We start from the raw sequence: 22155 nt of genomic DNA, 5'->3' as shown, positions 1-22155 counted from the left end.
GTTGCAAATTATTTATTTTGATTGGTCAATGTAGTACATGCATATGCTTGTAATAAAAGCTTGTGTTGTGGCTTTGTTTCTGTTTGTAGCTGGAACTGCAGCGCCGTGCTGATATTTAATGGTTTGTGCTTGTGCTTGTGGATGCTAGAAGCCAGCAGCCTTCCCTTCTTCTCTTATTCTTTTATGCTACATTTGGATGAAATAATTTAGATTAGACGAAAGCAATTGAACTAATAAGAATTTCAAATATCTACATTTTAAAATAATTTAAATTCCACCAATATTTCATAAAATATAATTTGAAATGAAGATTTAAGGGTTTAAAATAATTTGACTTTAGAATATTTTAAATAAATGTAAGAATTCAATATTATGGACTCGAAACACCTAACTTCTAATTCATCAATCCATAATGGATCTAATTTTATAATATTGGTTTTTGTGGGGGTCAGATTTAGAATATATCGAAAATTGAAGAAAAATTTCAAACAAGAGATACAGCCAACAAATTTTGAGTGGACCATAAAGGAAAAAGTGTTGATTCCATCTTGAAAATTGCAAGAAATGCCAAAAATTGGAACTGCAAGCTGCATTATTAAACACCTAACTCATATTCTCTGCATAATCATCACAATATTTGGATTATTTTACTTCAAGTGGGAATTCCATAAAATATTTGCTTCTCATGATTTTTCTGAAAATTGGACAAGAATAATCTTTTTAATTATTTCTATACACAAAAATTAACATCATATGACAGCTACAATTAATTTTGTTGCTTTAAATTTAAAAAAAAAACTTTTATTTTCTTATATTATACTATTTTCAAGTAGCTCAAGATATTGAAGCTAAACTATGAAGTAAAGTATTACTACACAAAAATGAATTATTTTCATATCTTATAAATAATTATGATTTACAAAATCCTAATAAATTACTATGATAAAACAAAATCATCGCAAAAGGACCTCGACTAATCAACATCTACCATAATTTTAATTGTTGTCTAAATATTTATTATAATTATAATTAATATTTTGATTTTGTCTGCAGAAACGAGAAGTCATATTCATTGCACTGTTATAATTAATAAATACTCATAATGATATTTTGCTTTTAATTACGATAATTGAATATAGTAAAGAAAAAAAGATAAATTACAACAAACTCTATTGAGGTTCCACATAATTATGAATATTTTTTTTTATTTAAAAAATTATAAATACGTGCCTCAAATTTTGTTGACTGAAAAATTGCATTGTTTGTAAAAAAAGAGATCCAAACGAAGCCCAAAATCTATTGACTGAAAATAGAATTGTACCAAAAAGAAGCAAAGGGACAAGTGCAGGATCATGAGGTGATGCACCTGCACCCGCACCCGCACCCGCGTCACTTCACTTAAATAATTACTTCATTGATTCTCTCATTCCCTGTTGATTAGAGATGGGCCCTACCCAATAAAGCTCTACTCAATCATCTCTCTCTTTCTATATATATATATATATGCAATATTTACATGAAAATTGAATTTAACAATATTAAATTATTATAAGTATACATTAATTAATTAATAAGAAGACTCCGTTCTCTTAAAATTTAGTGCAATTTCATGCAAACTTCTTGTAATTTAAAATATTATATTTATTACTTTTAAAACTTTATTTTGTTTAACAAATAGGTTCAGATTCATCCATTAGTCAAAATTTATTGAATTGTTGATATTAACAAGAAAAAGTAATGAATTGATATTTACCTTCAATTGACTTATTATAGGTTAAATAGTTTTTTCGAGACTAAACTACCCTTATAAAAGTGAAGATATACCGCCTAATGTGTACTAATGCGCGACAATGTATAAGTGCAATTTGATTATAAAAAAAAATTTATTTGATTTGCAATAAATCAGTTATAAATCAACCAAGGGTAAATATGATTTTTTTTTCTCTATTTTTTGTTAATATGAACGAATTCGGTGCATTTTAACTAATAGAAGGATTTATTTGTTAGCTAAAAATAAATATTAAGGATGTTAATATAATTTTTTAAATTTAAAAAAAATTATATGCAATATACTAAATTTTAAGAGAGGAGAGTGTAATGATGGTAATTAGTTATATATGAGATGAGAATGAGGGTGAAATGGAAGCAAGTAATATTAAACAAATATGGGGTATTTCCGGAAATCTTAAAAATCTCATTAGTTAGCCGACATTGTGGATACCAATTTCAGAAAAAGAGGCTTTCTTTTCAGATCCCAAGGAATTCTGCCAAATCTAAACAAGATTTCACATGCCCATAATACTCATTTAAGTGTAGACAACATAACATGTCCTAAGGACATACATTTATTTCAATTCTCTATAAGTTTATATATTTTCTATAAAATGTTTTTCAAGATATTATATCGTGTTTTAAATATGAAACTTTCAATTATTTGAATTTGAATTTGTTGTGATTAGTACTAATTGAAGAAAATTGTAAAAATACTAAATTGAGAATTCTTTACCTTTTGAAGCGAGCTTGTGTAATATGAAATGTCATACAAATTTTATAACAAAAGATTTAGACAACATATGAGATGAAGGTACATGTTTGATTTTCAAAATGAGAGCGCATGTTTAGTATAGGTTTTCTTTATTTAGTACGAACGATAAAGTATTTGTAATTATAAAAAATCTCAAAAGAGCCATTTATACTATAATTTTTGTTTAATTCAAATGAATTCAGCAAACATGGTATTATGATGAGTAAACCAATAATATCCCTGGAAATAAGGGGGCAAAAAACAATCTTGTTAGTCTTAATTTCTTTTGGGCTTAAGTTTAAGTTGAGCTCAGCCCACAACTGTATTTGGGCTGCTCAACTTAGTACAATACAATTCAGCCCATTTGTAATTAAAGGATATCTTTTCAATTTTATTTAACTACTTAGGTTAAAATTCCTTTTTTTGTTTGAGGACAAGAACTTGAAATAAATATTATTAGACACTTCAAATATAATAAAAAGAAAGAAAAGGAAGTGCATAATAGTTTTTTCTTTTCATTAGCAATTAATGGATATTATTCTTTTTAAAAAGGTAAAAAAAAAAAAAAAAAGTTAGTTAAATATATGAAAAGAGAACTCCCGCGAATTCCCAGCATTTGAAGAATACCAATATCCCATTCATCACTCTACCCTGCCCTGCCCTGCTCCTCAAACAATCCCTTTCCCTTCTCCTTCAAACTTCCCCATCTTCTTCCATCAAACCTCTCAATAATCCTTTCCAAGAATCTCCCAAAAGCAAAGCATCATTCCTCTTCTACACCCTCTCCAATGTGTTGTGCGTGTGTACGTTTGAGGGGGTTGGGGGTTGGGTTAGTATATATATCATACTAATCCTGCCCACAATCCCAACAACAATACCATTCCAAGAAAAACATTCTTCTTCAAAACTCAAAGTTTCCTCTTTGTGTTGCCAAAAATCATTTCAATCTTCAAAATGGCCTCCGAACAAACCCCTGTTGAAGCACCACTAGCCCTTTCAAAGTATTCGAAAAGGGTCATCTTGAAAACCATATTAGATCGTCCAGACGGTGGTGTGGGGCTCATTGGACAGAGAGTAGTGGTCGGAGGATGGGTTAAGTCCTCCCGCGAATTCAGGAAAGAGCCTGTGGCGCCGGCTCCTGATGTTGGAGGACCTAAAGATGTTAGCTGTGTCGAAGTTCTCCAAAGCAGGCTGCCTTTTTTTAAGTCCATCATAAAGGTTTTCGCAGGAGAATATCGTATACGTGAGAAGTTGGATACAGTTCTTCCTAAGCCACCACAGCCCTCGATTTCCATCTTGCAAATTAGTGATGGATCTGGTGTTTCAAGTCTGCATGTATGTTTCATTCAGTCTCTTAGATGAATCCAATAATGTGGTTCCTATAGGCCTTTCTGAAGATCAAATGAAAGTAGAAGTTTTTATTGTGTTTTTTGATTGGTTTCTGTGCTGAATCAGGTTCTGGTGGACTCATCTTTAGCTCCTCCAAGTCAAGTTATGCCAACGGGCACTTGTGTATTAGCTGAAGGCATATTGCAGAAACCATCATTGCAGGGGAAGGAAACCATTGAGCTTAAAGCAGACAAGATTCTTCACATCGGAACAGTCGATCAAGATAGATATCCTTTATCGAAGAAACGTTTGCCCCTGGAATCGTTGAGGGATTCAGCCCATTTTCGCCCACGCACAACAACGGTGATTGCCTCTTGACTCTAGTACTGATGTAGTTCCTATGGTTCATATTTAGTATTTTCACAACTGTTGGAAATGAAAACTTCCAGTCCTTTGTTCTACAATATTGTTTTCAAATCGTCTTCTGTGAATTGCTGCATGTTTAGCAGGTGGCATCTGTAATGAGGATAAGAAGTGCCCTTACACAAGCAACACATACATTCTTCCAACAAAATGGATTCCTTTACGTGCAAGTGCCCGTAATCACAACTACTGATTGTGAAGGATTTGGTGAGAATTTCCAAGTGACTACTCTTCTTGGTAAAGATCAAAGTTCTGTCGATGATAACGGAGGTGTGAAACTTGAAACTATCAAGGCTTCCATCAAAGAAAAGAGCAAGCAAGTTGAAGAACTGAAAAGAAGCAAAAGCAACAAGGAAGCTCTGGCTGCTGCTATTCAGGACCTGAAGAAAACAACTGAGCTAGTATCTCAGTTGGAGGCCAAACAGAAGGAAAAATCTGGGAAGTCTCACACACAGTCCAACAGACTTGATTTCTCTCAAGATTTTTTTTCTTGCAAGACCTATCTCACAGTATCGGGCCGTCTGCATTTGGAGAGCTACGCATCTGCTCTTGGGAAAGTTTACTCTTTCGGGCCTAGATTTCATGCGCACAAATCTGACTCCAAGAAATTGTTGGCCGAGATGTGGATGGTTGAGCTCGAAATTGCTTTCTCCGAACTGGAGGTTTATCTCATTCAGTTTTGTCATAATTTTACTTGTCTCTTCTGCTAGGTTTTCCAATGTTTCTATTGAAACTGCTCTAACCATTTCACTCTTCTGCTGAAATTTAGGATTCGATGGAATGTGCGACTGACTTTTTGAGGTTCATCTGCAAATGGATTTTGGAGAATTGTACTGAAGATCTAAAATTCATCTCCAAACGTGTTGATAAACTTGTTCTTGATCGCCTTCAGTTCATCGCAACAGGTCCGTTTGAAAAGATTTCTTACACTCAGGCAGTGGATGTTTTGAAGCAGGTAAGCATTCTGCTCTCAGTCTTTTGCAATATGCATGCCATATATATATAACCTTTTCACTTCAAGGAAACCACAAAAATTCTCAAGATTTGTATTCGACATTTTTTTGTTGCTCCTAAATCAGGCCAATGAAAGAAAATTTCAGACAAAAGTCGAGTGGGGTGTTTCTCTCAACGAAGAACATGAAAGGTATAGGCATCAGAAGCTAACACATACCTATACTTCCAATGCTTTGTGAAGATCAGATGCATATGGCTTTTTACCTTTGAATTCTTTGATTTTTACAGCTACTTAACAGACGAAATTTACAAGAAGCCACTCATTATATATGACCATCCAAAACAACTTAAGCCATTCTATGTGCGCCTGAATGCTGATGGAAAGACCGTTGCAGCATTTGATGTGATTGTCCCAAAGGTAAAAAATTCATCGTATGATAATGGGATCTGTTTCCATTGTCGAAATCTGATATATTTTTTTCCTTCCTCAACTTCAGGTTGGAACTCTAATAAGAGGAAGCCAAAACGAGGAACGCTATAATACCTTAAATGCAAGGTGAAAAATCTCCATTTCTATGTAACTCATTAAGATCCATACATAGATTTTAGCTAACTCTTCGTCTTATCCTTGCAGGATCAAGGAATCGGGTTTGGAAAAGCAGCAATACGAGTGGTATCTGGATCTTCATAGGCATGGAGCCGTGAATTGTTCAGGATTCAGCTTTTTATTCGACCCCTTGGTTCTTTATGCCACTGGACTCAATGATGTTAGAGATGCAGTTCCATTTCCAAGAAGCTTCGGCAAAGCCAATAACTAAGCCACTGACAACGAAAACGTCCCATTTCCAGCAGATGTTTTATTAAAGTTTGAGCAGAACATACCAAATGTATATTCATTATCTGTGACAAGTAATCCCTGGACGGGATCGACATGTATACATGTACATATACACATCAACTGAAAATGAACAGTATTTAATACAAGTACACTTTCTTGAAACACATCAAGGTTTTAAGGCCATGACTGACTTATAGCTCACGAGGCTATCAACCAAGGACTCGTGTGAACCAAGAGGAAAGAAAAACGGATAGAGTTCATATCTAACGTAGCAACTGCTGTATAGAACTCGACATCCTTTCTTATTACCGCAAATTGTGGGAAATTTTTCGATTGCAATAGCAATACACTGAGCACAATTCAACTCTGAAAGATCTCTAGTGCACTGCACCAAAGCGTAAAGCCTGACAAACGACGAGATGTCAGTCTTTCCTTTCCCCAGCCCTTTGCTTCCAGGCTTGACAGCTTCTGAGCTAATCTGGTCCATTAAATCTCCTAGTTTCTGGTTAAAAACATCTGGGTCCGTAACGTTTTCTACGTTGTATAAGTATAAGCCAGAAGTGTCCACGTGTCCAAAGAATTTCACGGTGCTATACCTTAAAAAGCAGTAGTCATACCAAATCCTGGCATCTGCCCGGTTTGCACAATGATCACGTATATTCTCCAGTGCGTCTTGGATGCAAACCGAGCAGTCGTCTTTGCTCACGTCTCCTCTGCATTGTGCTAGGCCATAGATTTGGTATTTCCCTACACCATACGAGGTGGCGGTGAACCCATTCTGGACTGTGCCTGATACTAGTTTATTCAATAAGACATCGATGTTTCTCGAAGTTTGGCTGCCGCCATATGTTTTGCTGTCTTCATTGCAGAAATAGTAAACAGGGTCTGCAGAATCTGCTGAGTAAATGCAGAGGAAGAACAAGAAAAGGAGATTTGACAGGAGATTCATGGTTGCTGTAAGAGCTCACCTCATGGGCCATCGGTTTTATACTAGGACCGGATATGCATGGAAGAGATGGGGTCTGTGGCAGACATTCTTGACTCAGTTTTGCACTAAGATGTAGTTGTTTTCGAAGAAAGATCAAAGAGTTGGCATTATTGTTCTAGAAAACCAACATTTTTGTTGACATTGGCAGCAAAAGTTAGTCAACTCTACCAATGTCATTTAGTCCCACCAACTCATCATTATTGAAAAGCAGGCAGCAATATTTGTGGAAGGTGGGTCACAACTAGGACAGTTGATTGGTAAGAAGAGTTGATTTAGAGATTAATGTGATCCACCTTCCTGGGAATTGTAGTAAAAAAATCATGGTTGGATATGGTTTTTAGTGGTGGGGACAATCACTTCTCTTAAAAATTAATTGTAATTACAGAATAATTACATGCCAATTCCAAAGGATCTACTTTTCCATTTTTTTTTTTTTTAAGGAAATGCCAATGCGGCAAAATGCATCCCGCCCCCTCTATTATACGAAAATAGTAATTTATTTTTTATATTTAAAAATTAAGTAATTCAACCCCTTGTATTTTAAAAAAAAGAAGTAAATACCCCTCCTCATGCGAGAGGTGCATGCAGCACACGCATCTTATATGCGATTTTGATTAAATCTACCTATGAAATAATATTTATACTCCTATATTTGAACCGTTAAATTTATATATATATATATATATTAGCGGTGGAAATTTGATAAGCAAATCAATGACTTAGATATTTTCTTATTTAAATCAATAGTTCATATATATAAGATCAATGACTCGTATCCATTTAACTCAGATCGATAGTTGAGATTTATACAAATTATTTACTTATTTTGACTTTATTTTTAATTATTTTTTTGCATTTTCATCCCTCCTAAAAATTAAATAATTTTATTTTAGATATATTTATTAAAATATTAAAAATACAAAAAATATATTTTTTTATAGATTTATCATCTAAATAAAAAATTAAATTAAAATCACACTAAAAAGAATAGTATATAAAAAATTTAAATTAATAATTAACTTAAATATATTTTAATAAATATTTATATAAATAGATGAAATTTAAATTTAAAATTAATTCTTCTTTTTCCTGAATATATTTTTAAATTTATAAAAAATAAAAAAAATTGGGTGCCGCATTGCGGTTGCCCAGAGGGTGGTTGGGGGACGCCCCCCCCCCCCCCCCGGTGGTGGGGGAAGGGGCTTGGTGGAGAGAGGCAGTAGGGGGAGGGGGACCTGATGGTAGGGGTGGGGTTAATTTTAATATTTTTATAAATAATAATTTATATTTTATATTTATAGATATAATATGTGTCAAAATTAGTTAAATTTTAAATCTTAATAATTTAGATCTAATAGTTGAGATGTATTGGTTAACTTCTAAATTTGTTATGCAATAAAAAAAAAAACCAACGATCATAAAAATAAGAAGTAATATATAATTGTTAAAGACATAATGCTCTTTTTGACAAAAAAATTTAACACCGTTAGCTTTAATTAAAGGTGAAGGATAAATGGTGTTCTATTTAAGAAAATAGAGGGCTTTTTTTTCACATGGCGAGTTTTTAGCTGACTTTTAAAAATACTGGAGATAATATGCAATTTTGCCCAAAATAGACACCAGAACATTGGGAGAAACCATAATCGGAAATTTTGTTATTCCATGTTTCAGACCACATGTAGACAGTAGGCTCATATCATCTCAACTTACAGGCAGGAAAACGTATACACATAGCAGTTTGTCCTGTCTGCGGCCAAATCGGAAAGTAACCAGGGAGTGAAGATGTAAATACTCGGACAGCCATTCAAACAACTTATTCTGATATAGACCTTTACCCTCCAAGAAAGCAATTCAAGAATGCCAATTATTATTCCAGAAAGCCAAAAAAGATCGAGACAACAATGTCCAGATCAGAAAGTAGTCCTCACCATGTAAATTGCAGCTAATACCTACCGATCAGAATGAAGTCGTTATCATCCAGAACCTGGACATTTTTGTCTCCTACAAAGTTCTCCCTCCCGAGATCTTTCACTATATTCACAAACTCCACCCTCTTTGCCAAAGGAAGGGGTACATATGGCAAGCGGAAAACCGGCCTCACAACCCCGAGCTGAGCAAGGGCTGTGTTCAAGCTGATTGGATTTGGCTCCTGAAAAAGCCACTCGATTAGATGCGTAAGTTTTGAATTCAGTGATGGATTCTTTCCTCCAAACATCAGTTCTCTCATCAGACCAGGAACCAAGTTGCTGGTCACTGAAATTACTCCGGTGGCTCCATAATCCCATCGTGAATCATGGCATTGATCATCATTCCCACTCCAAACGACCAACCCATGACTTGTATACTGCTTGACCCGATCATTTCCAACACATTCCTTGATTCCTGCTAAGTTGGGCCTCTGCGCTAGAGTGTGAACCACACGGGGTGGGATATCCTGGCCGGTCCGTGATGGTACATTGTAGATAATTGTAGGGCCCATGGACAGGACACTGTCAAAGTGAGAAACCAAACCCTCTAGGGAGGTCTTGCCATAGTACGGATTGATGTGAAGTGCAGCGTGCATTCCAACGGCAAAGCCTTGTTCAGTGGCGTGTATAGCTTCTCGGGTCGAGTTACTTCCAGTGTTGCCAATGACTTTGATGGATCCGCCAAAACAGTTCACGGTGTGACCAATAAGCATAATATGCTCGTCCCAGCTCATCAACTGGCCTTCGCCAGTGGTGCCACCAACAATGACCCCCTCGACACCATCTTCAATCTGCATGTTCACTAAGGTATCATAGGCCTCTAGGTCAAATCTGCCGTCGGGCAGATAAGGAGTTTTTATGGCGGTGATCAATCTAAGTGATTTCACATCGTCAACGCTAGTCCTGCAAAAAGAAAGTTCACAGCTCACATATGGGGCATCAAGGAATAACCCTACTGCAAGACCTTTGCGTGAGCTAGAAACATTGGAAGGAAACTTACGTGGCTAAAATTGACAGAACAAACAGCAGAAAAACAACCAGTGAATCGTGTGATAACATTTTTATTCCAATTGAGCCCAAAATGCAAAAGACAGGGTTCGGAAGCAAGCCCACACCAACGTGACTTCCCCTCACACATAATACAAAGATAATACAATCACTGTCGCAGAAATAAGAAAGAGAATCATATCAAGCTGCATTAGTATGCAGAGTCCACTCCTACTATCATGGATAAGCAGTGATAGATCATAAAATTAGCCTTTATTGTGTTGGAGCTATCTTTTACTAACATGATATCTTTTCTTGAAAACTACACAAAGAAAGCACCATCATAACAAAAAGTAAAATCAAAATGGCTTATACTGTATGCTCTAGTGCAGGATATGAAGACCAAACATCACTTCCTAAGAAAATTTTTCGTTGACCACTTACCTATTTTTAACTTCATAACTACGCATTGGAAGATGAAAATTGGGAACCACAGCTGCTCTAGGCGATCTCCATTTTGGCATCCCTCCTGCACCAATGCAGTAGAAACAGGCATCAGCATGGCAGACAAAAACGTTTTCTGGCTGCTTAACTATCAGTCCTCTCTTAAATTGGAGTTAAAATGTTCCTAAATCCAAAAACTAAGCATCGAACATGGTTTAAATATTTCTAAATGAAGAATGCCAGGAAAAGAGAAGGGGGAAAATCACTTGCTCTTCGTGTGAAACACCAAAACCACACCTATACAGAAACAAAAATACCTGAACAAAGAAAGCTATACAAGACAGTGTATATATGTCTACAACAATATCCTTTCTCGGCCTTCTTTGGCTAAGATCAAGTGATATCAAAACACCATCAATAGTACCTTAATTTTGTAACATAAATACCAGAAATCGATCAGAGACTAAAGCCTTAACTTAGTTCAACATATTTAATTCATTCTCATCGACCCAGAATCAAATGAACACAGAACCCAAATGTTCTCTAGCAAACGAAAGATCCTGTGGACTAAAACTGACATAAGACAATCAAGCTAAAGCTACTCCCACACATCCCTTTGCTTGTCCGAACTACTGACCACTATAAAGACGGTAATCAAATAGCTTCGCATTCGAGTGTCCTCATAACTATCAATCGGCATAAACCCATTAAAAAAGAATACCTTGATGTGTAACCTTGAGAGAACAACATCCAATGGCCGACGCCATTGCTGGAAACTAGAAAAACAATATATATATATATATATATATATATATGACTGTGTGTGTGTGTGTAGAGAGAGAGAGAAATAAGAAGAAAAACAAAGAAGGGCAAGGGCCTGAGCAAGATCACATAATTCTCCAGCAACGAAGGGTGCTCCGGACACCGGATAGAGGAATGAGACCCTCACAGGAGCTCAGTCGCATTAGAATTTATCGGACACCAGAAGATGGTGGTTGGCTAGCGACGCCGCGTAGGGATTGGATATGGCGGCAGACAAGAAATGTCTTAGGTTTTATTCTAATGCCTGTTTTCCATTACAATTACAGGTGTCCACCACGTCTGGGGTCAAAATAGAGTAGAAGAATTATGTCAGTAATTAAAAATGGGATTTTGTTCTGATCAAGAACTTTTGACTTTAAACCTCACATAATCCAAAATTAATCAAAACTATTAACAAGAAAATAATAATAATATATATCTGTAAGGAAAAATATAATAGTATGAAAGACTCTTTACCCGAGAATTACGCAGTGAATGCGTGCTTGCTACCCCGTACAACTACTACTGTCCGCCACTTTTTCCCTTCAACTCAATAAATAAAAATCCAATCTTTTCCTGTCTCCTCCATCCCTTCTCAAGTCTCCTCAGTCCTCACACGCATTTATATCACACACATAAAACCGAGCAAACCAGCAAGAAAATAAAAACCCAGAAGAGCAATGGCGGAAGCAGGAGGAGGGGAGGAGTATTTGTTCAAGATAGTGGTGATAGGCGATTCAGCCGTGGGCAAATCCAATTTGCTTTCACGCTTTGCTCGAGATGAGTTTGACCATAACTCCAAGGCCACCATTGGAGTTGAGTTCCAGACCCAAGTGGTGGACCTCGACGGCAAAGAGATCAAGGCTCAGGTCTGGGACACCGCCGGCCAAGAGCGGTTTCGGGCCGTCACTTCTGCCTATTACCGCGGCGCTGTCGGGGCGCTCATTGTCTATGATATCAGCAGAAAGTCCACCTTCGAGAGCATTAAACGATGGCTCGATGAGCTTAATAGTACGTTGTTCTTCTTTCCTTTTACTAATAGCCCTTTTTTGAGCTTTGATTCTTGTTTGTCCGTCTCTCTTCTGTTGTCTGGATTCAAAAGCAGTTGAATGAGTTGATTGTGGGCTTCCTGCGTCTTGGTTGAATTTCTAACATTTCACTATAAACTAGTACTGAATCCTAAAATTTCGGGAGTTTTTACTCGCATTCCTTGTTTGTGTTTCAATATTTTGATTTATTTTGCTATTGTTCTGGTGTAAATGATTTGGTGATGTTACTCTGTTTGATTATCTGATATTGATTGAAATGGTACTTAGAAGGATGTCTGTATTAGCTTAGATTCATCTTTTCATCTTTCATTCTTCCAATTCTTAATTGTGGTTCAAAGTCAGATTGAGCAAACTATGAGATAACAAAATGATCAAACCACCAGTTTGCTCCCTAGAATTAGATTGGTTTCCTGACACATTCACTCAAATGCATTTACGAAAATGTTTTATTTGCCTCGGTGCTAGTAGAATATGGAAGTGAGATGAATTGATATAAGAAGGATTTCTGGTCCAGTTAAATCTTTACTCTGAAGAATGTTTCTTCGTCCCATGGAGTTCACACATCTGATTTAAGTTATTTTGATCTATAGGCATTTGCATTTCCTAATATATGGAAAGAGAGCTTCCTTCAGAAAAATCAGCTCTGCCCGCCAAGATAATCCTGTTCTCATGGAATCCCCTGTTTCTGTTAATGTCATTAATAAAACTGTTGGGGTAGATGAACCTGAATGAGCAATAAAAAACCCTCACCTGTAAGTCATAAAAAGGCATTTGCATCTAAAGTTGATAAAGGCATGAAGTTGGGGGATCATAAGTGTCATTCATGCAGAGTAGGTAAGTGTTGCAAACAAACAGTACAACGTATTTACATCCTATATATTGGTTCGTTCGATGTATTATGGGGACATATAAAGAAGGTTGAACTTTTAGATGCAATGTAGTTAATGTTTTGTCTGAACCCATTGGTAAACCTGGTTTGCGACCTCAGTCAATATCTGTAATTGATTTCAGGAGCATATTTGAATATTGTCTTTTTGTTCTAACTTGGGCTGATTACTCCGCATATAAGGTTAGCTAAACTATATACATATATCTATACTGTTTTCTTTCTTTCTTGTTTTTATACATACATCTATACTTGATAGTATAGCGAACTTTAACAATATTAGGAAATTAGCATTGAACTCATCCTGATAATGATGGTTATTGCTGTGAGGAGTACATTTAAGGTTGAAGCGTTTGACAATTCATTTTAGTTTGTAGGATTAATGATTAACTCTGAATAAACTTAATTAACTATGATGCTGTAGAAATTCATTTAGCAGTATTGAGCAAAAGTGGAGCTAAGAGAATTTTTGGCTCACCTTAAGCAAGACCAACTATTTAAGCCAGCACCATCTGTTGTTGAGCAATTTAATAAACACCAACTACTCTTACATTGTGTTTGGACTAATGGATTTGAAGGTAAGGATTTCAAAGTTTCAGATCGTTCATCTTTCATTTTGAATTATATTTTGTGAAATATTGATAGATTTCAAATTCTTTTTATGTGCAGTTATTTGAAATCATCTTCCTAATCCTTCCCTCAATTCCAAATCCTTCAATCCAAATTTAACCTTAGGGTTTAAGTGCCGAATTACACTCTAAATTCCATGCAAAACAGATTTGCACACATAGATACATGTGTCAGTGTGTGTGTTTTCGTTTGTAACCTTCTTTTGCAGGTTGGATACTATTTTGCTTCTCATTCAAATCTTGCTGGTGTTGCATTTTTTTTTCTTGCCCTGGCATATCAAAATTTATTGTTCATCCTTATCCATTTTTGACCATCTCTGGAACAATATGCAGCTCACTGCGACACCACAGTTGCAAGAATGCTAGTCGGGAACAAGTGCGACTTGGAGAATATCAGAGAGGTGAGCGTGGATGAGGGCAAAGGCCTCGCAGAAGAAGAAGGACTATTCTTCATAGAAACCTCCGCCCTCGACTCGACAAACGTCAATAAGGCCTTTGAGATTGTCATCCGTGAGATTTACGACAAGGTTAGCCGAAAAATTCTCAACTCTGACTCTTACAAGGCAGAGCTTTCGGTGAATCGGGTTAGCTTGGCTAATGGTGTCGACTTGTCAAAGGAAAAGAATGGCACCTTGTCGTGCTGTTCTAGATGAGTTTCAAGCATGCAATTCTTGCGTTGCTCGTTCCTTTTTTCTTCTTCTCATTTTCTTTTAGAGGTGCTGGTTACATGTAACGATTATTTTTCATACATGGAAAGGGTTGAACTGTTGAAGGTTTCATTAGACTGGAAATTTTTTATAGGGCATGTTACTTACGGAGATTACAGACCGCAAATTTTGTAATGAAATCATCCAATTATGAATTGTAACATTACTACAACTTGGTGTGATCACATTTCCAGGAACAATAGGCGATAAGCCCTGCTCCTTTGCATTCCGTCTCTATCTATACATATAATAATGTAAGTTACTACAGAATTTGCAACACAAAATTCTATTCGATAGCGTTAAATGATATTTTGCAACACTTACCTCATGTACATTATAGTAATAGTAAAAAATATGACATATGCATTTGAAAAATATTTTAATCTATACAGCGTTAAATAAAATACAAAATTAGGTACTAATTCAAATTTTAAAAATTAAAGATTCCATACAGATTCTTGAAATTAAATATCCAACAGTGTAGTCCGTCATTAAGACAACACCAAATGATAAGAAGTAAAATAGATTACCCCAACAAACTGGACGGACGGCACGGATTGGTGTAAGAAGAAAGGCCGTTACTGTATCACTTTAAAGTTTCAACTCAACCTCCCTCCCATACACTAAAATTGCTGAAATAGCGGTGAAAGATTCACGTCTTCTCCTAAATTTCCGTCCCAACCAAACATTCTCTTTCAGGAGTCAATTCTCACACCTTCCCAATACATACATATATTTTCCGAAAGAAGATTAACAGCATCCATCCTTGCTTGTGTGCAACACAATTCTTGGCTGTCCCCATCAGTAATGGAGCCTTCCTCTTTATCCCTAGCCACACTCTTTCTCCTCACGGCGGTTTCTCTATTCTCGCCGTCGCACTCAGCCACCTGCACCTCCCAGACCTTCACCAACAACAAGCTCTACGCTTTCTGCAACGACCTGCCCTTCCTCAACTCCTACCTCCATTGGTCCTACGATCCGGCCCAGTCCACCCTTTCCATCGCCTTCATTTCCCCTCCGGCGCGGCCCCATGGATGGGTTTCGTGGGCCATCAACCCGACGAGCACCGGCATGGTGGGCTCGCAGGCCCTCGTTGCTTTCAGGGATGCCAAGGGTGAAATGACGGTTAAGACGTATAATGTCTCCGTGTATGGCCCGTTAACGGAGTCTAAGGTGTGGTATGAGGTGAAGGAGTCGTCGGCGGAGTTTTCCGGCGGGTTGATTAGGCTTTTCGCCACTCTGGTTCTGCCGGAAAAGGAGAAGACGACGGTGAATCATGTCTGGCAAGTGGGGCCCTCTGTGACTGATGGGGTGCCGGATAAGCATGAGTTTCAGCCTGCGAATTTGAATTCCAAAGGCAGCCTTGATTTGTTGAGAGGACAGAGCGATGGAGCCAGCGGAGGTGACTCCAGAACCCAGAAGAGGAATGTGAGTTTTTCAACTTTTGGGTATATAATTACTGTTTTTATACAAAATAATGCTAAGGTTCTTTGCTATTAAATGAACTTTGAGATTGAATATCCCATAGGGTATGTTTTGGGCCGTTCCTCAACAGAATTGAACAGAATGTAAAGAAAATTCTGGTTATGGAAAAAAAACATGGTTGATTCCAGTGACAATGAGCACTTTATTGTTCTCAGTTTTTCTTTGTCTTACCTACTGATTTTGCGTGCCTTAATATAGTACAAAATCTGGGCTTTGGATAGTTAGCTGATTGGGCTTGCTTGACATGTTCATTAGTTTCTGCTGATGGAATTTCGTCAAATTTTTAGCTGCTATGGTAATTGAATTGATTAATTGTGATGTTTAAAGGAGAACTAACTTCTGTGGTAATTGGTTCAGATCCATGGGATACTGAATGTTGTGAGCTGGGGAATTATGTTTCCGATCGGGATCATTATTGCAAGATACTTGAGGACGTTTCCATCTGCCGATCCAGCATGGTTTTATCTACACATTTCCTGCCAGGTTTCTGCCTATGCCATTGGAGTTGCTGGTTGGGCAACTGGTCTTAAACTTGGAAGTGAATCGAAGGGTGTTACATATTATAACCATCGAAATATTGGGATTGCTCTCTTTGCTCTTGCAACAGTGCAGGTAACTTTTACTTCACATTCTGGAATCATATCGACTTAGGATTTTGTGAGTTTTAGTGGTGGATGGCTATGTCCGTTTTGTTACCTTAATTTATAACTCGAAGTACAATGTTCCTAATCAAGAATCAATTTGTGAATGTGAGTAGGGTGTGGAAGTTGCAAATGAATTACATTTATGAGTCTACTGCAGATTTTGGTTTATTCTAGAGGAACGCATATGCAAACGAGGGATAATTTTAAGCCTCTTGTTTTCGGCTTGCTGACTCTCTTTCTAGATATTTTAATCGGGTTGTTTCCGTGTTTGATTTTATCGTAGATATTTGCATTGCTATTGAGACCTAACAAGGACCACAAGTATCGGTTTTACTGGAACATCTACCATCACGGATTTGGATATGCAATTCTCACCCTTGGCATCATCAATGTGTTCAAAGGTTTGAACATATTACAGCCTGAACAAAAGTGGAGAGATGCATATATCATTGTGATTGCAGTAGTAGGAGGCATTGCTGCATTGTTGGAAGCAATCACTTGGACTATCGTTCTAAGGAGAAAAAGGAAGACGAAGAATGATAAGTCAACCAAAGCTTAAGATGGCTGCAATGACCAACGGCAGGCAAGAACCTCTGGCCCCAATGATCAATTGGATTTATGTGTATTCGTATTGTTGCACATTATCATATTGCCCATCTGTTGGCATAAATTCTTGGTGGCTGACTCATTTGTATTGTGCAATTTTCATTTTGGAGCGGTGGCATGTACAGTAGTTTACGTAATTTATGGAGTAGACATCCTTATTATTGGAGCTTGTACTTTGTTTGCTGGGATGTCCGATTGGGGTATGTGAGTCGATGTTATCACAAACTAGAGAAACAGTGTACAGCGTCTGAGACGCAATCCTCTCCCTTTCTGAACATTGATTTGATGGGGTGAATGAATGAAGACAGTTTATGATGCTTAATATGTAGGCAAACATGTTTGAGATCTCAAGTACAAGGGCACATGATGGTCCATATAGGTACAAGGTCAAGGTGCATGTTCAATCCTAGTAGAATTCATATTTCTTCGTTTCCTTCATCTTGAATCAAATAATCTTGGCCATTTATTGCTACAGATTGTGTTGTTTGTTGCGGGTTTACGTGGGGTAAAATTGATGGTTTGGTTGGTTAAAGTGGTTTTTCAGAAGTAGAATTATGAGCATACAAGAAAGAAATTAATGTTAGAAGAGGGGAAAAGGGTTTGCATAATCGTTGGGAATCCCATGTAATTGTATCATTAATGCAACAAACAAGATTCCTTACGTAATGCTGGGTATTTAGCATGTGAATCCAATAAATTAAGACATAGACTTGGGATCCGTTAATTTTTTGGAGATAAATTTGGCCTTCATCTTTGCCGTCTTGGGGCTTAGAGTAAGTAGGTGGGGTTTCGGACATAAAAATAATCTAATGTCCACATCTTACGAAAATAGTAAGTAAAGGAAAGTATCGTATAATATGATTTTAAATGTTGTAATGCTGATGCGGCTGTGCCGTCACCAAAATTCAATATGGTCCCAAATTGTCGCATTTTAGGTATCTATGCTATATATATAATTATTAACCGAGTTGGGCCCTCATAATTTAGATAGGTTGTTTTCATATGTGAAAGACTGGTTTAAATTTTATGTGGACCACCTCCACCTCACTTTCAACCCAAAAATATAATATCGACCTGAATTTTATTATAAAGTCTTTACATTTGAACTTTTAGATAAATTCATTATTTCTTCTCCCGTTTGTCAAATATGTTTATTTTATTGAACTATTGTGAATTTCAAGGATGGAAATTTAGTCAAATTAATTTAGTTCATTATGTAATTCTCGGGTTTCGAGCTCACGTGCATGGAGGACCTATTAATATGTTGGCTGTTTTTTTTTTTTATTTAAATTTGTTTGTTGGGTCAAGATTGAACAAATAAAAGAGAGGTAATTGGCCTTAATAATCGCCAAGTTTTTTTTGTTTAAATCAAATTTGATTATATCTATATTATTATATGAAAAGTGTATAATTAATATACCATTCAAAGAATAAAAAAGCCTAATTTGGATAAAATTTCCCATATTACAACAATGCTACACTATATTTTATTGGAATACGTGATATAATAGTATGATAAGCGCAATCAATTTTACTTAAATGGGAACAATCCCAAAAGTAAAATCATGGATTGCGACGCGCTCAAGAAAGAAGTATATATATTAAATAAGAATTAGATTATTATATATAACTGGAAAAATCATTATTATGCGCGGAATTAAGGGCGGTCATCCTCATCTAACAGCTAGCAAAATTAGGCCCCCAAGCTTCTTCATCATCATTAACAATTAAAATCCTAATTAACAATTAAAATTGTTAGGGCAGTTGTCCCAATTTACTTTGATGAAAATTAATTAATTAAGTCCAAATGATTTAAGTTGAAATGAATAGTTGAAGTTTAACCTAAACAATATATGTACATCTGAAGATGAATAATGCTGCATGCTAATATATATGATTGAACAAACAAATTAACGTGAGAAGTGGGAAACACATGATATGTTTTGTTGGTGGTTGGTAAGAAGATGCTAATCTTAATCATCTATTATGTTAAAAGGCGTTCAGTTGAAATGACAACATTAATTAAAGCTAGAGAGTGATCCATCAATGCTCATTCTTTGCATGTAGTAAAGTTAAATGGAGACACCATTTGGTTAGGTGCTGTAATTGTATGGTTGATATTTTGATATTAAAAGTGATAATCATAAATATGCGTGAAATGATAAAAATACTTTCAAGATTTGAAAATACATTAACAAGATGAAGAGAATCGATCTGTATATTTTTAACAAGAGATTTGATTCGAACCTAAATAAAAAAGATCAAGAGATGATCAATTTTTATCTTCATGAATCTGCCTCAACAGGATATTAGAATGAGGTATTATGAGTGCTTTGAGTTCCACTTCCACCTACTACTCATCATCATATCAAAAGTTTTCCCAACGCGGCACGGAGACGAATGAAACGACAATGTTCTTTCTCCTCACCTTCCTCCATAACGTACCAATACCAAAAAGACACCACATTTTGTTCTTTGACCTCACAACAATACCAAAAATAGAATATATGAATTAAACAATAGTTTTCCCCATACCAAGGGTTTATTTTGATTCTTTCTCATAAACGAAATCATATATATCGTTTTCTCTATTATATCCATATATTTTTTTAGCTTTTTTATTCTCTAAAATATGATTTAAAAAATGTATATATATATTTAAAAAAATAAAATAAAAAAGCAGTCCAAATAAATTTCAATATTTTTCCTCCAACTACATATATTTATTTTCCGCGAACAAAATACTAGTAAATTCTGGCATCTACAATCCAAAAATAGAAACCCCCAATACCACCAAAGCTCCGTACAGCCCCAACCCAATCCCCCAAACCCTCGAGCTTTCTCCACTTTGATTCCCGCTCGGCCCTCCAGCCTCCGGGACCAACGTCGGTGCAGCAGCCGGACTCCCTCCTTTCTCCGCCGCCTCACCCACCAACTGCAGCTTGCTTTTCGCACCTAGATTTTCCGCCGAGAATTCATGCTTCGCCGGCACCCCGTCTTTAACGGAAGCCCCCACCTGCCAAACCTGGTTCACCTCCGCACTCCCGGACGGCAATGCGAGCGTGGCGAATATCCTCATCACACCCTGAGATGATTCGGCCCGCTTGTTGAGGACTTCGTACGAGATCTTCGACTCGGAAATCGGGCCGTACACGGAGACGTTGTACGTCTTCACGACGACGGATCCGTTGGTGTCTTTGAAGGCGATGAGTGATTGGGCACCCAGCATGCCGGAGGCCGTCGGGTTTAGGGCCCAAGCAATCCATCCGTCTGACTTCGCCGGAGGAGCAATGAAGGCGATGGAAAGGGTCGGTTTGGGCTTCGCTGTCGGGTCGTAGGTCCAGTGGAGGAAGGCCTTTAGAGTAGGAAGGTCCGTGCAGTTTGCGAACTTGATGTTCTGGGAAAATGTCTGTGATGTGCAGGTGAGTGAAAGGGCCGGGCAAACTAGCAGAGCCACGGCGGCGATGAGGAGGAAAGAGGAAGCGGCCATGGCGGATGTTGTGGAGGAGAATTTGCTGGTTACGGAGGGCTATATAGACAGAGGCTCGGAGATGAGAAGTTAAAGAATAAAGAGCAGGAATTTGCGGGAGCGGACAGTAAGCCGAAATAATTTGTAATATTTTTTTTGAACAGGACACTCTGTCTGTACAAAGACGATATATTTTACATATATAAAATATTTTTTTTAAATTTATAATTTTTGGTAAAATAAATTTGGTGAAATAAAATTCAAGAAAAATGTGGATGAGTAAAATGACAAACGTGTGAGAAGCAGTTTGTTTCAACATAATAAGTGGAGAAACAAATTAAGTTGATTACTTTTAAAATAAGATATAATATAGACTAAAAAGATAAGACATAAAATCCCGCAATCTTCTATTATATATCCTATGGATATAGGCTTTAACCCGAAATTATATACAGATGAAGAATGTTTAAAATAGAATACAAATACAAATAATACATTAGTATATTTAGTAAAATGTTATGTGGATACAAATTATTCGTAATGATAATTTGTGCCAAATATATTGTTTTACTTTTTAATACCAACACATGATAAGAGTTTATATTTACGACTATATTGAAATAGAAATTTTTTTGAGTTGATAAATAATTAACTTTTTTTTAGTAGGTGTGTAGCAAATTATGTAATCCCTTTTTATAATTAAATTGAAGTTGTAATCAATCTTATTTTAAGTATTTTTTTTTTTTAAGAATTGAAATATACTTGATCTTTTTCCAATTGGTAGTAGAACGTATTAAGTAATTAGAGCAACTAATTTATTAAATATTATTATAATTTGAACTAAAAAGCATAACAAATAATTGAGGTCTGAGGTTGAGACTTGAAAACTATTCACTTTAATGATAAATATTTTTTTGTCTTTATAATTAGAATTGAGTGTCATGGGATGGAGATGAAATCACATGATGGGGGGCAGTATGTGTGAAGCAAATAAAAGAGTAACAGGTGGGCATGAGAAGAGGTGGCATTCATTGATTGGGAATTGGAAATAGGGTTTGACTTACGAATTTTGCTGTGATTTGAGGTGAGTGAAGAGAAGGGAGGATGCGTTGAGATAGTGAGAATTTTGGGGGCATGTTGATGTTGATGTTGCGTGGAGGTGGAGTGTTTGCTTCTTTGGGCAAAAGAGGCCTTAAATGGAGAAACTCAACTTGCAGTACCCAATCTCTCCGAATCCCAACTTAGTCATGTGTTTGATTTTGATTGAATGTGAAAATATGTAATGATTTTAGCAATTTTTCAGTTTTTCTGCTGACTCGCATGTTTCATCCATTTTAGGTTGTGTGTATTTGAAACGATTCATTCTCTCAGGGACCGGGTTGAAGAGCCTCTTTCGGGCTACAATGCATCAGGCCCATGTTTCCG

At 36.5% G+C, this 22155-nt stretch overlaps 6 protein-coding genes across 8 annotated transcripts; 3 read left to right on the top strand and 3 right to left on the bottom strand.

The window, feature by feature from the left end:
* The first annotated feature begins 3374 nt into the window (after positions 1–3374).
* Positions 3375–6214, top strand: NS2 (asparaginyl-tRNA synthetase 2). 2 transcript variants are annotated; one of them, XM_020696606.2, is made up of 8 exons: positions 3375–3859; positions 3980–4216; positions 4360–4938; positions 5046–5231; positions 5356–5420; positions 5519–5648; positions 5728–5786; positions 5865–6214. In XM_020696606.2, exons 1-8 carry the CDS (start codon positions 3479–3481, stop codon positions 6046–6048), a joined length of 1821 nt encoding a protein of 606 aa, XP_020552265.1. In that variant the 5' UTR covers positions 3375–3478; the 3' UTR covers positions 6049–6214. The 2 variants fall into 2 exon arrangements, with proteins under 2 accessions (XP_020552265.1, XP_011089017.1); XM_011090715.3 differs by having other exon boundaries at positions 3379–3859; positions 4363–4938.
* LOC105170245 (cysteine-rich repeat secretory protein 55-like) lies at positions 6097–7101 on the bottom strand. The gene has a single exon (XM_011090916.3). The coding sequence runs from the start codon at positions 7015–7017 to the stop codon at positions 6235–6237; it is 783 nt and encodes a 260-aa protein (XP_011089218.3). The 5' UTR covers positions 7018–7101; the 3' UTR covers positions 6097–6234.
* Positions 7102–8683: 1582 nt separating this feature from the next.
* On the bottom strand, positions 8684–11555 carry LOC105170104 (4-hydroxy-tetrahydrodipicolinate synthase, chloroplastic). 2 transcript variants are annotated; one of them, XM_011090716.3, is made up of 4 exons: positions 11176–11555; positions 10455–10539; positions 10024–10182; positions 8684–9926 (listed from the first exon to the last, which is right to left on the bottom strand). In XM_011090716.3, the coding sequence occupies exons 1-4, from the start codon at positions 11219–11221 to the stop codon at positions 8999–9001; spliced, it is 1218 nt and encodes a 405-aa protein (XP_011089018.1). In that variant the 5' UTR covers positions 11222–11555; the 3' UTR covers positions 8684–8998. The 2 variants fall into 2 exon arrangements, with proteins under 2 accessions (XP_011089018.1, XP_011089020.1); XM_011090718.3 differs by lacking the exon at positions 10024–10182 and having other exon boundaries at positions 11176–11554.
* Positions 11556–11774: 219 nt separating this feature from the next.
* LOC105170105 (ras-related protein RABA5b) lies at positions 11775–14698 on the top strand. Its single transcript, XM_088884389.1, has 2 exons — positions 11775–12266; positions 14153–14698. Exons 1-2 carry the CDS (start codon positions 11936–11938, stop codon positions 14470–14472), a joined length of 651 nt encoding a protein of 216 aa, XP_088740515.1. The 5' UTR covers positions 11775–11935; the 3' UTR covers positions 14473–14698.
* Positions 14699–15056: 358 nt separating this feature from the next.
* LOC105170107 (cytochrome b561 and DOMON domain-containing protein At3g25290) lies at positions 15057–17583 on the top strand. Its single transcript, XM_011090720.3, has 3 exons — positions 15057–15954; positions 16369–16623; positions 16939–17583. Exons 1-3 carry the CDS (start codon positions 15334–15336, stop codon positions 17212–17214), a joined length of 1152 nt encoding a protein of 383 aa, XP_011089022.2. The 5' UTR covers positions 15057–15333; the 3' UTR covers positions 17215–17583.
* A 2350-nt stretch (positions 17584–19933) lies between these two features.
* Positions 19934–20909, bottom strand: LOC105170108 (cytochrome b561 and DOMON domain-containing protein At3g25290). The gene has a single exon (XM_011090721.3). The coding sequence runs from the start codon at positions 20749–20751 to the stop codon at positions 20023–20025; it is 729 nt and encodes a 242-aa protein (XP_011089023.1). The 5' UTR covers positions 20752–20909; the 3' UTR covers positions 19934–20022.
* Positions 20910–22155: the final 1246 nt, after the last annotated feature.

This window comes from Sesamum indicum, linkage group LG9 (assembly GCF_026168435.1).
Source record: "Sesamum indicum cultivar Baizhima isolate 11 linkage group LG9, ASM2616843v1, whole genome shotgun sequence".
NCBI classification, from domain to species: Eukaryota; Viridiplantae; Streptophyta; class Magnoliopsida; order Lamiales; family Pedaliaceae; genus Sesamum; species Sesamum indicum.
This window is presented reverse-complemented; position numbering and strand designations above follow the sequence as displayed.